Source organism: Mya arenaria, chromosome 17 (assembly GCF_026914265.1).
Source record: "Mya arenaria isolate MELC-2E11 chromosome 17, ASM2691426v1".
Classification (NCBI taxonomy): Eukaryota; Metazoa; Mollusca; class Bivalvia; order Myida; family Myidae; genus Mya; species Mya arenaria.
In genome coordinates, this window is record NC_069138.1 from 40,035,974 (window position 1) to 40,051,529 (window position 15,556).

The 15,556-nt window shown below is 38.0% G+C and overlaps 1 protein-coding gene across 2 annotated transcripts in view; it reads left to right on the forward strand.

Annotated features, from left to right (window-relative positions):
* Positions 1–15,556, forward strand: part of LOC128224649 (nucleoporin NUP188-like) — a 53,328-nt gene that overhangs the window by 6,378 nt on the left and 31,394 nt on the right. For both annotated transcript variants that reach the window (XM_052934574.1, XM_052934575.1), the window contains exons 7-21: positions 690–815; positions 1,546–1,593; positions 2,194–2,280; positions 2,633–2,709; positions 4,581–4,652; positions 4,895–4,999; positions 5,316–5,454; positions 6,558–6,659; positions 7,154–7,219; positions 7,642–7,764; positions 8,457–8,586; positions 8,826–8,987; positions 9,378–9,510; positions 10,093–10,180; positions 13,389–13,465. In XM_052934574.1, the coding sequence (XP_052790534.1) occupies positions 690–815; positions 1,546–1,593; positions 2,194–2,280; positions 2,633–2,709; positions 4,581–4,652; positions 4,895–4,999; positions 5,316–5,454; positions 6,558–6,659; positions 7,154–7,219; positions 7,642–7,764; positions 8,457–8,586; positions 8,826–8,987; positions 9,378–9,510; positions 10,093–10,180; positions 13,389–13,465 (1,535 nt within the window). The remainder of the gene's footprint in view (positions 1–689; positions 816–1,545; positions 1,594–2,193; positions 2,281–2,632; positions 2,710–4,580; positions 4,653–4,894; positions 5,000–5,315; positions 5,455–6,557; positions 6,660–7,153; positions 7,220–7,641; positions 7,765–8,456; positions 8,587–8,825; positions 8,988–9,377; positions 9,511–10,092; positions 10,181–13,388; positions 13,466–15,556) is intronic.

The following is a 15,556-nucleotide window of genomic DNA, read 5'->3' on the forward strand; positions in this document are numbered from 1 at the left end:
AAGGGGCATCAGAATGTATGTAATACAGGGTAAGGTAGGGGATTTCTTTATACCAGGGTAAGGCATCAGGATGTATGTAATACAGGGTAAGGCAGGGGATGTCTTTATATCAGGGTAAGGCATCAGGATGTATGTAATAAAGGGTAAGGCAGGGAATGTCTTTATACCAGGGTTAGGCATCAGGATGTATGTAATACAGGGTAAGGCAGGGGATGTCTTTATATCAGGGTAAGGCATCAGAATGTATGTAATACAGATTAAAGCAGGGAAATGTAAGTGATACAGGGTAAAGCAGGGGAATTTAAATATAACAGGGTAAGGCAGGGATACGCATGTATTACAGGGTAAAGCAGGGGTATGTATTACATGGTAAGGCAGGGCTGTGTAGGTAAGGCAGGGGGATTTATGTATTACAGGGTAAGGCAAGGGTGTGTAATACTGTTCCCATCCATTTAACCAGCTTTGTAGGCGGATACCCTAACCACTAGGTCACGGAGGAGATATATATATCTAAATTAGGATATTAAATTTAAGACATTAACTGAATAGGAAATTTGATTTGTAAAAGATCGACTACACTTCTCATGTAGAGTCAGGAGCTGGGAAAGCCTTTATAGTTGATAACAAAAAATCTATGTAAAACTGCCATTATGCTTGAATACTGTATAAGTTATCTCTGCACTTTGTAGGAGGAGTATACTGAGTTTCTCAATGAACTACTGAACAACAACGAGCTCATAAAGAGGCTGCTTGACCAACTGGACGGCATAACTGACGCTCCACCGCCCTCCTGGGAGACACATGGAAAACTCATGGTAATTTTTAGTGGAGCAATGTGTTCCAACCTCTAACTAATCATATAAATGGATCGCTTGTATTCTTTCACAACGTCATGGGCGTGTTCCACATTCACTTATGTCTTAAATCTCAGTTTCAGACACAGGCTCAGAAAATTGAATTCTTAACTGTTTCAGAATATATATAATTTATCTTATTTTGGCAGAAGACCCGTGCCTGATTGTAAAACAGATTATTTGTATAAGAATTTGCACAGAATTTCTTACCATCTTTGCACCTATAATAGTGTTTTAACAACGAAACTGTTTATTATATTTTCCGTGAGTCTGATACTTAGACTTTAGATGTTAGTGAATACGTGGGACCAGATATATAAGTCTTCTGATTAGCTAGACATGGTTAGCCCTAACCCTGACCTTTCAGGGAGTGTTAGTGATCCAGATGATGAGGAGGAAGTGGATGTAACAATAGTTGTCATGACAATTATGAATATCACTGTGGTGCCTACTGGAATTATGCTCTGGTCTCATAATCACACTATACAGTAACAGAACATTTTCCCCCCCCCCCCAAAAAAAACTAGGTTGACACTAATCGGATTGGCCATAATTACACTAAAGTCTATTTGGCTGGTGGTCAGTTCTTAACAAGAACGCTGTGTATTATTGATAGTTTTGTTAGTGGTAGTCATTGTATTGTTTATAATTGTAATGATGATGATTGTGATAAAACTCTTATTTTTTGCAGAATGAAAGACATGCTCTTGTGTGGGCACAGCAGAATTTAAAAGAGCAGGTAAAGACCATCAACTAACATTTAACATGCAGAGCTTTTTCATTTTCTTAAGTAGGGATGGAATTCATCTACTTCCCAATAAAAAATCATGATATATTATTTCTCTATTTTTTAGACAATCTGTTTCCCAAAAATTAATTTAAAAGAAAAAGTCCTAAAAAAACTAATACTAATTGAATAATTATTTGTGCTGATGTTATAATTGTGTTTCTTTCCAACTGTATGTAAATCTTCTGTTATTGGATAAACCAGCATATGCGTTAGATTTTCCCTATTTAAATGTGTTAAAATTTCACAAAGTCGAAAGGTCAGGCCTCTTCCTTATTTTTGAGGAGAAAGCCCTGCCATGAACAACCTGTGTGTTTGTATATACATGACAAAGAAACTTCAACAGATTATATTCTATTTTTTAAAAAAAGTTCCCCCTGTGTCCCCCCTACTAATGTCAATGATACTCACAACAGTGTAATGTTTCTAAATTAATTACTTTCAGTTGATAAAGGTAAAGGCAGTTGCCGTTCATTTATTTGTGCAAATGTTGATGATATATAAGTAATAATGAAAACTAAATATAGTCTAACATTTGCCTTTCTTGACTAGGTTGAGTTGTTAGAGATACTTCTTGTCTACTGGAAGGATTTTGAAGCCTCGGCAGCGGACTTCACGAAGCTGCTGGACAAGTTCAAGGTCAGTATACCGCCACTGTTATAAGATGGAATAGGGAACAATTTCATAATTTCTGGGGCTGATGCTATTTGATACCCCATTGGCATTACGTTACAGAAGTGATTTGTACCTCATAGCATGAACACCCACATATGATTATATTGGTAGGAATTTCTTGCATATTCTTAAGTGAAAAGTGATGAAAACTAAATTGTTCTTTAACTCGACTGAATCTCGTCATTTTGCAAAAATGTTGTGCTAGAAATTGACTTACTTTTAAATTACCTGCTTTTATGCCATTGGACATATTAAAACATGATTTGTTATGAAGTTCTTATCTGAGGAAGTAGTAAGAGGTTGTTGGCACTTACAGCGTCAGGGGTTTGGCCGGAGACAGAGCTACAAACACATCCTAGATGAGCACATGGATTCCACACTCAAACAGATCGGGTAAGGTGTCGCATGCCGATGCTTTGTTAATAGCTCAATGGTGTATTATAGCATTCCTTTTAGTGACTAATGGGCCTTTGCATTGTGTCTTCAAACAAGGTCTTCGTAAAAAATGTTCCTGTAGTTTTCATTGAATTATAAATTTAACACAATTTTGACATTTTCTTTGATGTTTTGATCTAATCCAATAGGAATAATTATACCGTAAATGACTGGGTATAAGACGATAGTGGGTATTAGACGCAGGGAAAAAATCTGTGAAAAATCCGAGAAAAAAACTTTTAATCTATGTTTTTGGTTAAAAGACGCATAGAAAAAATGTCAAAATCGTCCGGCATTTTCAGCCACCATGTTTGTTGACAGTGACAAAAAAATTTTTTTTTCGTGAAAATGGCGATGGTTATCTTTAAAACCATACAACCATACTGTCGAGAATGAAAAGTTGTTATGCAAAAAATATTTTGACAGTGCCCAACTTTGCTTTTTTATATGTAAGTTTGATTATTGTTTAATTCAATTTATTATTCAAAATAATATTGAATACCGTAATTCACAAGAGTTCGGACACCATAAATTAATTATTTTTTTCCCCCTCCGAATACATAGAAAATTATCATTTTTACATTTTATTTACATGTTTGTTTAACCTGCCTTTTTTCTTCATGTTTGCTTTTTACCACTTATTAATTTATCCGTAGTAATCAATGGTCATAAACTTATTTATTACGCCTATAAGTGTAAATCCTTCATGAAGTTAATTAAAACACCATTTTATACATGCACTGAACTGAATAAACACATTCTATTGGCTTCAGATCAAAGAGTCACACTGTGTGACTTACAGTTATACCCACGAGGATCTCGTGGAGAGCATGGACATTGCTATGCAGGATTAATGTATAACTGTACGATTATTGCTTCATATAGTCGTGTGGTACAAGTTTGAAAGCTTATTGGCAGATCGTTTTACAAACATGCCATGTCGATGTTTTCTTAATCCCTTGATTGCCCTTGTTGTTTGTTTAATCCTCAAATAAATATATCACACTTCCTTTTCAACAGGCAATAAATCGTTTAGGATGGGTAGTAACTAATTAAATTGTCACAGTGGTGTATACGGTTAGGTAATCTAGCCAGGCATTGATAAAAATCAATAATCTTCGTCTGTGAAACTTGGTAACTATGAAAGTTATGATTGATGTCCTTGAGGTGTCCGAAAATTAAGTACGCAAAATAAATTATTTTGGGAAATAATTATGGGTGTCCAAATATTTAGAGTGTCCGAACTCTTAGGTGAATTACGGTAACTTTAATCGAAAAATATTTTTGTTGAAATTATAAACGTCTTACGATATACCGTATCCCAATCTTCAACTGCCGTTTTAACCCGTATATACTCAATACGACACGAGTAACATCCCTTTCTACATAAATCTAAACAAACTTTCGGCTTGAAATTGACCTCAGAAAAAAAGTTCAAAAAATTGTTACTGGGTATTATACGCAGGCATTTTTTTGCATCAAAATCTGAGGGAAAAAAGTGCGTCTAATACACAGTCATTTACGGTAATAATGAATTAATTGGTATGTAGAAAGCACCTGCACATTTGTGACTTGGCCTCATCCTGGTTAATTGGCTGTAATTGAAGTTAAGTACATGGCAGTGTGCATGTATCTGTATCCTTGTCTTCTCTCCAACATGGTACAATGAGTTAGTCTGGTCTTATTAAAAGTGTTTAAGTGCCCTTTCTATAAAATAACATTTACAGATGTCACCAAAAATCTTTGAAAATATAGATTTTGCGTATTTCATTGAATGACATCAGAATTTGCAAGTGAAAAAATTATACGTACATTGTTTGGTATAACAGGTCTCTGGAAGTTCTGGTGTTACTGCAGGCCCTGGATTTAGAAACAGTGGAAAGGCTCAGTACAACACAAAGGTAAAAAAGTTTACATGAATAAAACTACTCTCAATTTAGCTTGATTAAAAAGAAGGCTTCTTAAAAGTTGGTATGAATCATGCTAAATTCATTTTATTATTATAACCAGTTCTGGTGTCTGTTTTAGAAGGCCGTGAGAAACAAGTGTTACTAGTTGGGCTTGAACCCACCTTACCACTACACTGACTTGCCCTTAACCTAAGGTTATACACAACTTATAACATTTCACTGTTGGTTTCCAGCTTTGGTGAGCACAGCCTGTTGAAGGATCAGTCCACATTTCAGTCTGTGGACCAGGCTATACAACTGCTGGGAACCGAGCAACCACATGGTCCCCTGCTCCTTAGGTAAAACTGTACTGTAATAATAACCTTGAAATAACACTACAATAATGGTAGCCACAAGTACCCATGGTGTGAAATCATGTTTGTGTTCCATATTTGTAGAATATCTGATTAATTCAATGCCCAGCATTTAGCTTGAAAACTTGTTTTTTTTGCGAGGGAAAAAATGGCTCCCCTTGTATCAAGTAACAAAGTGTAACTAAATTTTCCAGTAGGCTTGACAGCTAAACTAGGACCATTCTGTAATAAATACTGAATTGATACACGACCCTGTAAACAAGAATCCAGACCTCAAATTTTTTTTCTTTGTGGTTCCTAGCTGGTCGGTCGTGAGGCAACTGTACCTGGACAATACAGGGAGCCAGTTGACCAGGAAGTTTGGGAACCAGGCCCTACAGCTACATGTGTTTGACTTCATCAACGAGGTTCTCAGTAGGGAACCATTCTCTGGGAAATCAGTAAGTGGGAGTTTTTAAAGTTTAATGCTAGATGTGGATGGGATTTTCCCTAATGTCTGCAAGTATTTGATCTGCATCCATGCTGAATGTTTTCTTTTTTTTTTTGGCCTTGCTGCTGTTTTCTTCTGTTTAACAATAGTATGGTTTATTATACCCCTGACAAACAAAGTTTGAAGGAGGTATATTGGAGTCACCCTGTGGTCGGTCGGTTTGTCGGTCGGTCCGTTGCAATTTACCTATTCTGGAGCATAACTTAAAAACTACTGGATGGAATTGGATTAAACTTCATACAATGGTACAGCATAATGAGTGGAAGTGCAGTGTACAATAACCATAGCTCTATTCTTGCTTATTACTGAGTTATTGCCCTTTGTTACATTTTTTTGTCCGGAGTATAACTTGCAAACTACTAGATGGAATTTATTGAAACTTCATACAATGGTAAAGCACAATGAGAGGAAGTGCAGTGCACAAGAACCATAACTCTATTTTAGCTTATTACAGAGTTATGGCCTTCAATACTTTTTCCTTTTCACGAGCATAACTTGAAAACTATTGGATGGAATTTAATAAAACTTCATACAGTGATAGATCATAATGAGAGGAAGTGCAGTGTACAGGAACCGCAATTCTATTTTAGCCAATTACAGAGTTATTGCCCTTTGTTACTTTTTTCTTGTCCTGAGCATAACTTGAAAACTACCGGATGGAATGTAATAAAACTTTATACAATGGTACAGCACAATGAGAAGGAGTTCAGTGTACATGAATCATTACACTATTTTAGCAAATTACAATGACGATACTCAATAAAATAAAGTTGGCATTTATAGGTTGGCTTTCCAAATAGTTGACTGCAATTTCATATCAGGGCGGCTTTCAGGGGTATTAATCACCTTCAGTGATAGCTCTAGCTGTAGTTGGCAAGTCTTAAAAACAAAAAAGGAATACCTCTACTGGCATTAGTGGCTCTTATACCATCCAAAATTGTAAGGATTTTTTCGCATGAAATATTTTTCCTGTATTGTACCTGTATTGTGAACATTCCCTTATTCTCTTATATAGTTTTTAAGATTTTTTACGATGGAAAAAAATATTTTCAGATGACGGCCTCTGTCTCCCACTGTCTGATTTACACCGTCCTACTGGCAGCACTGACCGCTTTTGACGAGACCACCCTCACACGCAACCACATGGAGAGACAGGTGAGGAGGCTTATCAGACAATTATGTAACTTAAGTTTTGAATAAATGATTAACTTAGAAGCTATTATTTCTGAACTGTACCAGTCACTAATATCACAAAGCCATATTGAGAGACAGATCAGGAAGTGGGGCCTAACATCAGTGACCTGCTTATCATTTAAGAGTACGTTTTCATTTTATGATATACGTAATTTTACATTTTCTGTATGACCTCTTTTTCTGGGTGTCTTGTTATGGCCAACAATGACACAGTTGTTTTATGGAAAGGCCTTAACATCTATTAGCACATTCATTTGAAAGATATGAGCATTTTTGCCCTATTAAACTGATGTGAATGCTTTTCCCATGTTATGTCATGTTCCTTGATATCATCCAACAAAAACACTATGCTCTGTCCTGATTTAGAGTCATGGGAAAAATGCCGATGACAATATGAAATTGGCCATATACTAGTTATCATCTATAATGAACTCATGCAATGATATTGTTTGCAGGTTCTCTATGACATAACCGCCAAGTTGATGGATAGAGAATTTATAGCGATGAATGTCTGGAACAAGGTATGTGAGTATTGAGTTTTGACGCTTTATGTTGCCTGCGTAGCATCACAGATATACAGGGATCCTATTGTCTGGCAGTACCAGCAGCATCTGAAGCATCAAACTTTTTTGACATGACCACTCTCTCAAGTATTTTTCATCATTTTTTTATCAAACAAAAAGTAGGGCCATTCATGCAGGCAGCATATTCAGTTTGTCAAATTCTAGTACTAATGAATGGCTTGATAACACCAAACATAAATGATAGCTTGGACAGTATTAGTCAATCTGTTATCAATTATCGTGATAAGAAATGGACATATCAAACTTATAGTTTCTGATTGATGGCCTTATTTGCTAGAATGTATCTGACCAATTTGATTGTCAAACATCTTGCCATTTGTACTTTTTCGAAGTTTCAACTAAGTATCTTAAACCTACAGGGACTGGATGTTGGTGTAGGTAGCCTGTTCCAGACAGCCTTACTCAACTTTCCGCTAGATTTCACCACACTGGTCCGCCTCAGTACAGCACTGGCAACAGCCAATGAAAACAGTGCATCCAGGGTAAGTACCGGTACATGTGAATGATGCTATTGAAACCATTTACAATTAACGTTGAATGCTCAACCGTTCTACAGATACAAAGTTGGAAGTTCTGGTGTTTTGTGCAGCAGAAAATGGCAAATGGCATGTTCATAAGCTATGGGCTTGATAAATCCAATGTATTTAAGACTTGAATGGATTCAACCATTTTTATCAAAATATCTTTATAGTAAAAATGGCTGTTCTGAATCGGTTAAACGGTTTAAAGTGTATTTACGCAAATAAGAACCCTTATCTGTAGCTAATTGTAAGTGCTTGTAAATGATGCCATTGAAACTACAGGGACAAGCTATAATTATAGGTTACTCGTGTCTCTGCTACACTAACAAGGATTAAAGTTATCATTAATTTTCTTTTACTGTGAACATTTTCAATAATTTGGAATGTGATTATCTTTTATTCAAATAGTTAGGTATCTTACAGAATAGTCGTGTCATTTATGTCCTGTGTAGCTATATGTTGAAAATGTCATAAGTTGTCCAAGGTTATCTTCATGCTAATTTGCAACATTTAAATGATTTGATTGGTTACTAATGATTACTGGATAAATATGAACATTTTGACCTTTGACCTAACAAAAGACAAAACAGTTGAACACAGTAGGCTGTACCACTGGTGTATATACCAGTTGTCAATACTAGGCTCTCCCGCAGGTTTTGGAACTCTGGTCAGAACTTCCACGCTACACAGAGTACTTGGACAGGAACAGCTCCCAGGACATACGGCCAACCACAGATAACTCTGTATGGCAGCTTGCCAGAGATAAGACTCCTTACGCCTCAGGTTTGTAGCTTCTTTGCTTAGTTTCGAGTCCCATTTAGAAAACATTCATTCCTTACATGTACATGGTGATAATTACTTTGTCAATATTATGCAGTGCTGTACTTAAGTACTTTTAAGTAAGCAATAGTAATTTGGAAAATATGAAGCCATTTATTATTCAGTTTTTATCATTTTTCACATAACACAAGTTTCCTTATTGCTCTGATTATAAAGTTACACTTGTTTCTCCCACATCTCAGGAGATTTCCAGATACCTGCAGGAGTATATGGTCAGCTTATCACAGTTGGACGAAAATCTGATCTTGAGATTCCCATTATACAGTGGGAGGTCACTTACAATGGCTGGGAGCTGCTCAAGGGCGAAATACAGGAACTACTGCATCAGATAGCACACGGGGCAGGTGGGTCTGGGTGAAAAATGTAATTTAGATTCATTAGCATTGTTCTCAAATTTTAATGAAACTGCAAATGAGGTTAACAAAGGTGTAAGTAATACAGGAAATAGTGCTTGTTCTATAGTGAGATAGTTTAACAGTAAAATCTTTCAAGGACACTACCAAACAAAGCAATATGGATAAAATGCTCTTAAGACCTATGTTAGCAGTGGTTGAAATTAGCACAAGCCCAGATCTGTTTCAATGCTTCATGGTCTTGCTAAAATTATGGTTTTTATGCCCTGCTTCTTGAATGTTTGTTGTGCTGTAAGGCTTTTGGTTTTGTTCATCCAAAAGTTTTACTTTGTTGACTGCTGTAAGATGAGACCATCATTTACTCTCACTTTTCTGTGATAGGTATGGTCGGGCCTGTACAGATACAGCGTGTAACAGAAGTGAGCATGTTTGTCAGGGCGGTGTGTCGGTCCCAGCCGGAAGCTACCAAAGGACTTAGTGACATTCTCACCTTACTGTACACTGTCATACACAGGTAGGAATCCACTTATTCTGCAGTGTTTGATCAGCCTTTAATATGCTTGGTCCTTAAAATTCAACAGATTAGATCATGGACATCAATAATAATTGGAGCAAATAAGACAAAATCCCAAATATATATAGCAGTTATAACCTTTCTGTGACAAATTTAAAAAAATAAAGTCACTGATGAAATATTCCTTTGGTGTGTTACTTCGGCAGTTTCTGAGCAGCACTCTAGAGCTTTCTCCCTTAAAACAGTATGTTACAGGAAAGCCCTTGGCAATTTTTCATGGGGAGATTGGAGCTGCTGTGTGGGTAGGGCTCTTTAGTAAAACGATCTATTGAAACCCCTTTTTAGGAAAGAGTCTTTTCCTGTTGGTTCATTAATTAACAAACAGCCCTTTTAAAGAACATAGAAAAGTAGATCTTTTCTGTTGCCCTACCAAATAGCTCTCTGCCTACTCAATTTACCCTAGGTTTTCTTTATTCTTAACCCTATCCCTTTTGAGTTCATGTAAATACATCATGTTCATTGCTCATGTAAATGTGACCTATATGTCTTATTGCCAAAATGAACTAAGCTTCTGTGTTGTAGGTTTTCATCATTCTCACCTGCACCTTTAGAGCTGCTAGCAGCCTGTGTTGACTGTGTCACGTGTGCTGCCAAACTACAGCCACAACAGGTAAGATAACTAATGCTAGCAGCCTGTGTTGACTGTGGCACATGTGCTGCCAAACTACAGCCACAGCAGGTAAGATAACTAATGCTAGCAGCCTGTGTTGACTGTGGCACATGTGCTGCCAAACTACAGCCACAACAGGTTAGATTTGTGAAGTGTATTGTCATATAGCTGCTAACAGCCTGTGTTGACTGTCACATGTGCTGCCAAACTACAGCCACAACAGGTTAGATATGTGTAGTGTATTGTATGTACGCCTGCTAGCAGCCTGTGTTGACTGTGGCACATGTGCTGCCAAACTACAGCCACAACAGGTTAGATATGTGTAGTGTATTGTATGTACGCCTGCTAGCAGCCTGTGTTGACTGTGGCACATGTGCTGCCAAACTACAGCCACAACAGGTTAGATATGTGTAGTGTATTGTATGTACGCCTGCTAGCAGCCTGTGTTGACTGTGGCACATGTGCTGCCAAACTACAGCCACAACAGGTTAGATATGTGTAGTGTATTGTATGTACGCCTGCTAGCAGCCTGTGTTGACTGTGGCACATGTGCTGCCAAACTACAGCCACAACAGGTTAGATATGTGTAGTGTATTGTATGTACGCCTGCTAGCAGCCTGTGTTGACTGTGGCACATGTGCTGCCAAACTACAGCCACAACAGGTTAGATATGTGTAGTGTATTGTATGTACGCCTGCTAGCAGCCTGTGTTGACTGTGGCACATGTGCTGCCAAACTACAGCCACAACAGGTTAGATTTGTGAAGTGTATTGTCATATAGCTGCTGTGTTGACTGTCACATGTGCTGCCAAACTACAGCCACAACAGGTTAGATATGTGTAGTGTATTGTATGTATGCCTGCTAGCAGCCTGTGTTGACTGTGTCACATGTGCTGCCAAACTACAGCCACAACAGGTTAGATATGTGTAGTGTATTGTACATGTATGTACAGCTGCCAGCAGCCTGTGTTGACTGTCACGTGCGCTGCCAAACTACAGCCACACCAGGTTAGATATGTGTAGTGTATTGTATGTACGCCTGCTAGCAGCCTGTGTTGACTGTCACATGCGCTGCCAAACTACAGCCACACCAGGTTAGATATGTGTAGTGTATTGTATGTACGCCTGCTAGCAGCCTGTGTTGACTGTGGCACATGTGCTGCCAAACTACAGCCACAACAGGTTAGATATGTGTAGTGTATTGTATGTACGCCTGCTAGCAGCCTGTGTTGACTGTGGCACATGTGCTGCCAAACTACAGCCACAACAGGTTAGATATGTGTAGTGTATTGTATGTACGCCTGCTAGCAGCCTGTGTTGACTGTGGCACATGTGCTGCCAAACTACAGCCACAACAGGTTAGATATGTGTAGTGTATTGTATGTACGCCTGCTAGCAGCCTGTGTTGACTGTGGCACATGTGCTGCCAAACTACAGCCACAACAGGTTAGATATGTGTAGTGTATTGTATGTACGCCTGCTAGCAGCCTGTGTTGACTGTGGCACATGTGCTGCCAAACTACAGCCACAACAGGTTAGATTTGTGAAGTGTATTGTCATATAGCTGCTGTGTTGACTGTCACATGTGCTGCCAAACTACAGCCACAACAGGTTAGATATGTGTAGTGTATTGTATGTATGCCTGCTAGCAGCCTGTGTTGACTGTGTCACATGTGCTGCCAAACTACAGCCACAACAGGTTAGATATGTGTAGTGTATTGTACATGTATGTACAGCTGCCAGCAGCCTGTGTTGACTGTCACGTGCGCTGCCAAACTACAGCCACACCAGGTTAGATATGTGTAGTGTATTGTATGTACGCCTGCTAGCAGCCTGTGTTGACTGTCACATGCGCTGCCAAACTACAGCCACACCAGGTTAGATATGTGTAGTGTATTGTATGTACGCCTGCTAGCAGCCTGTGTCGACTGTGTCACATGTGCTGCAAAACTACAACCACAACGGGTTAGATATGTGTAGATATGTGCAGTGTATTGTATTTATAGCTGCTAGCAGTGGCTGTTGACTGATTTACATGTGCCGCCAAACTACAGTCACAACAGGTCAGATGTGTGTGTATTGTCTCTGGAGCTGCTAGCAGCCTGTGTGGACCGTGTCACATGTACTGCCAAACTACAGCCATATCACACTTTTTCACTAAAAGCATGATAAAGAAAAAGTAGCTCTTTCAAGATGAAACTGCGTTTCTTTGTGATAAAGTCATATTTGGAAGAAAAACATCTCTTAAGCTTCCTTTTGTTCAGATAAATTAGCCCTGCCATATCAGACCATTAGATTTAGTTTACGAATTTGAACACTGCAATAGATTTTTCTTGTGTAGATCTATGATGACATCAGTACAAAACCAGGGCCTTCAAAATACAGTTGAACACTGCAATTCCTAACACCGTTTATCGGAAATTATCTCTATTTCGAATTATTTTTCGGGCCCGATTTCACTTCTTCTTTGTTTAACTAAACTTTTAAACTTTAATCCGAAATCGCTATTCCGAAGTAAAAATTACTGTCCCGATTTGGTATTTCACACCTATTTATGAATTCTTATTTCGACCCCAATCATGTCATAGTTTTTCACACTATACTTTGAATGCACTCGGGCATCGGTTGGAGATGACCATTAGCGCTTGTTAAAGAATAAGATTGAGCACGTTTATGTTACATACATCGTTGTCAGAAAATGAGCGATTCATTTGGGTGATATAGTGTGTATGTAATTGCTGGTTAACATGCTCGAAAATGTCTATCTCATCAGATTCGATTGCCGCATTGCTCAATCGACCGGCTACCGAACAATCCGTGCTATGTTACGAATGCATACATGTGCTGTCATCTTGTTTTAAATCTTGTAATAAATATTTGTGTATTTTAAAAAAAAGTATAATAACGAATCATTTGTCATTTATTAAACAGTAAATCAACATTTATTTTTGTATACAAAAGATCACTAAAACGGAATGTATCGTATTGGTAACGTGTAACCGACATTGCAATCTGCACGACTTAGTATTTCATGTCATTTATAATTTGTGAATGGTGTCATTTTCTGAATATGGCTATTCCGAAGTAATTTTTTTGGTCCCTACAATTTCGGAATAGCGGTGTTCAACTGTATATGTTTTTCCAAAACAGATATTGACTTTCAGCGGTTAGAATTGTTTCTAATATACTGAGAACTTTTCCTCTGCAGGCATGGCATGACCTGAAGCATACAGGGTTACTTCCCTTCCTCACAGAGAACATTGACAACATGGCAGAACTCCTCAGGTATGTGAGCTATAATTACAAGTAGGGTAATTTCCCTTCCTCACCGAGGACAATGACAGCATTTCAGAACGACTGGGTATAAGACGATAGGGGGTATTAGACGCAGGCAAAAAAATCGTTGAAAAATCTGAGAAAAAACTTTAAATCTAAGTTTTGGGTTAAAGGACCCATAGAAAATATGTCAAAATCGTCTGCCAATCTTGGCCACCGATGTTTGTTGACAGTGATGAAAAAAAAAATCGTGAAAATGGCGATGGTTATCTTTAAAACCATACAAAGATAATGCAAAATATGTTTCATTTTTATTCGTTTCATGTTAGGATAGGCACTGAAAATTACTTAGTGTGATAATTTGTTTCTGGATGGCACTGAAATGTACCTTTTATGACTATTTGTAAGATTTCTTTCTGACAGTATATCGTAAACGATAACCTGTCGAGAATGAATAGGGAAGTTACTGTATGCAAAAACTTGATATTGTACGGGCTTGTTCTCAAAATGTCAATACCTACATGGAAGAACATGGAAAAGTGTGAAAAATCATGACCATTAATGCATCAGTTTGTAGTATTGGTGTGTTAAACAGATCTAAAGGCATTGCGAATATTTCACACCTTATCGTACAACTGACAAAAATATTTTGACAGTGCCCAACTTTGCTATTTTATATGCATGTTTAATTATTAACCAGGTTTTCAACGAAAAACCGGGTTGTTAGAATAAGGTTGTCGTTGGGCGGGCGGGCGGGCGTCAAACATTGGTTTCTGTTCAATAACTTTAGTTAGCATTGATAGATATTGATGAAACTTGGTGTGTAGGTAGCTTATGTGAAGAGCTAGCTTGGGATTGCTTTTGAGGGGGGTGGGGCTAAGGTCAAGGTCACTGTTACTAAAAATAGAAAAATGGTTTCTGCCCAATAACTTTAGTTAGCATTGATAGATATTGACGAAACTTGGTGTGTAAGTTGCTTATGTGAAGAGCTAGCTTGGGATTGCTTTTGAGTAGGGAGGGGCTAAGGTCAAGGTCACTGTTACTTAAAATAGGAAAATGGTTTCTGCCCAATAACTTTAGTTAGCATTGACCGATATTGATGAAACTTGGTGTGCAAGTTGCTTTTGTGAAGAGCTAGCTTGGGATTGCTTTTGAGTGGGGAGGGGCTAAGGTCAAGGTCACTATTACTTAAAATAGAAAAATGGTCAAGGTCACTGTTACTTAAAATAGAAAAATGGTTTCTGCCCAATAACTTTAGTTAGCATTGACCCATATTGATGAAACTTGGTGTGTAGGTAGCTTATGTACAGAGCTAGCTTGGGATTGCTTTTGAGGGGGGTGGGGCTAAGGTCAAGGTCGCCTGTTACTAAAAATAGAAAAATGGTTTCTGCCCAATAACTTTAGTTAGCATTGATAGATATTGACGAAACTTGGTGTGTAAGTTGCTTATGTGAAGAGCTAGCTTGGGATTGCTTTTGAGTAGGGAGGGGCTAAGGTCAAGGTCACTGTTACTTAAAATAGGAAAATGGTTTCTGCCCAATAACTTTAGTTAGCATTGACCGATATTGATGAAATTTGGTGTGCAAGTTGCTTTTGTGAAGAGCTAGCTTGGGATTGCTTTTGAGTGGGGAGGGGCTAAGGTCAAGGTCACTATTACTTAAAATAGAAAAATGGTCAAGGTCACTGTTACTTAAAATAGAAAAATGGTTTCTGCCCAATAACTTTAGTTAGCATTGACCCATATTGATGAAACTTGGTGTGTAGGTAGCTTATGTACAGAGCTAGCTTGGGATTGCTTTTGAGGGGGTTGGGGATAAGGTCAAGGTCACTGTTACTAAAAATAGAAAAATGGTTTCTGCCCAATAACTTTAGTTAGGATTGACAGATATTGATGAAACTTGGTGTGTATGTAGCATGTGAAGAGCTAGCTTGGGATTGCTTTTGAGTGGGGAGGGGCTACGGTCAATGTCACTGTTACTTGAAATAGAAAAATGTTTTTTGCCAAATAACTTTTGTTAGCATTGATAGATATTGATTGAACTTGGTGTGTGGGTAGCTTATGTAAAGAGCTAGCTTGGGATTGCTTTTGAGGGGGTTGGG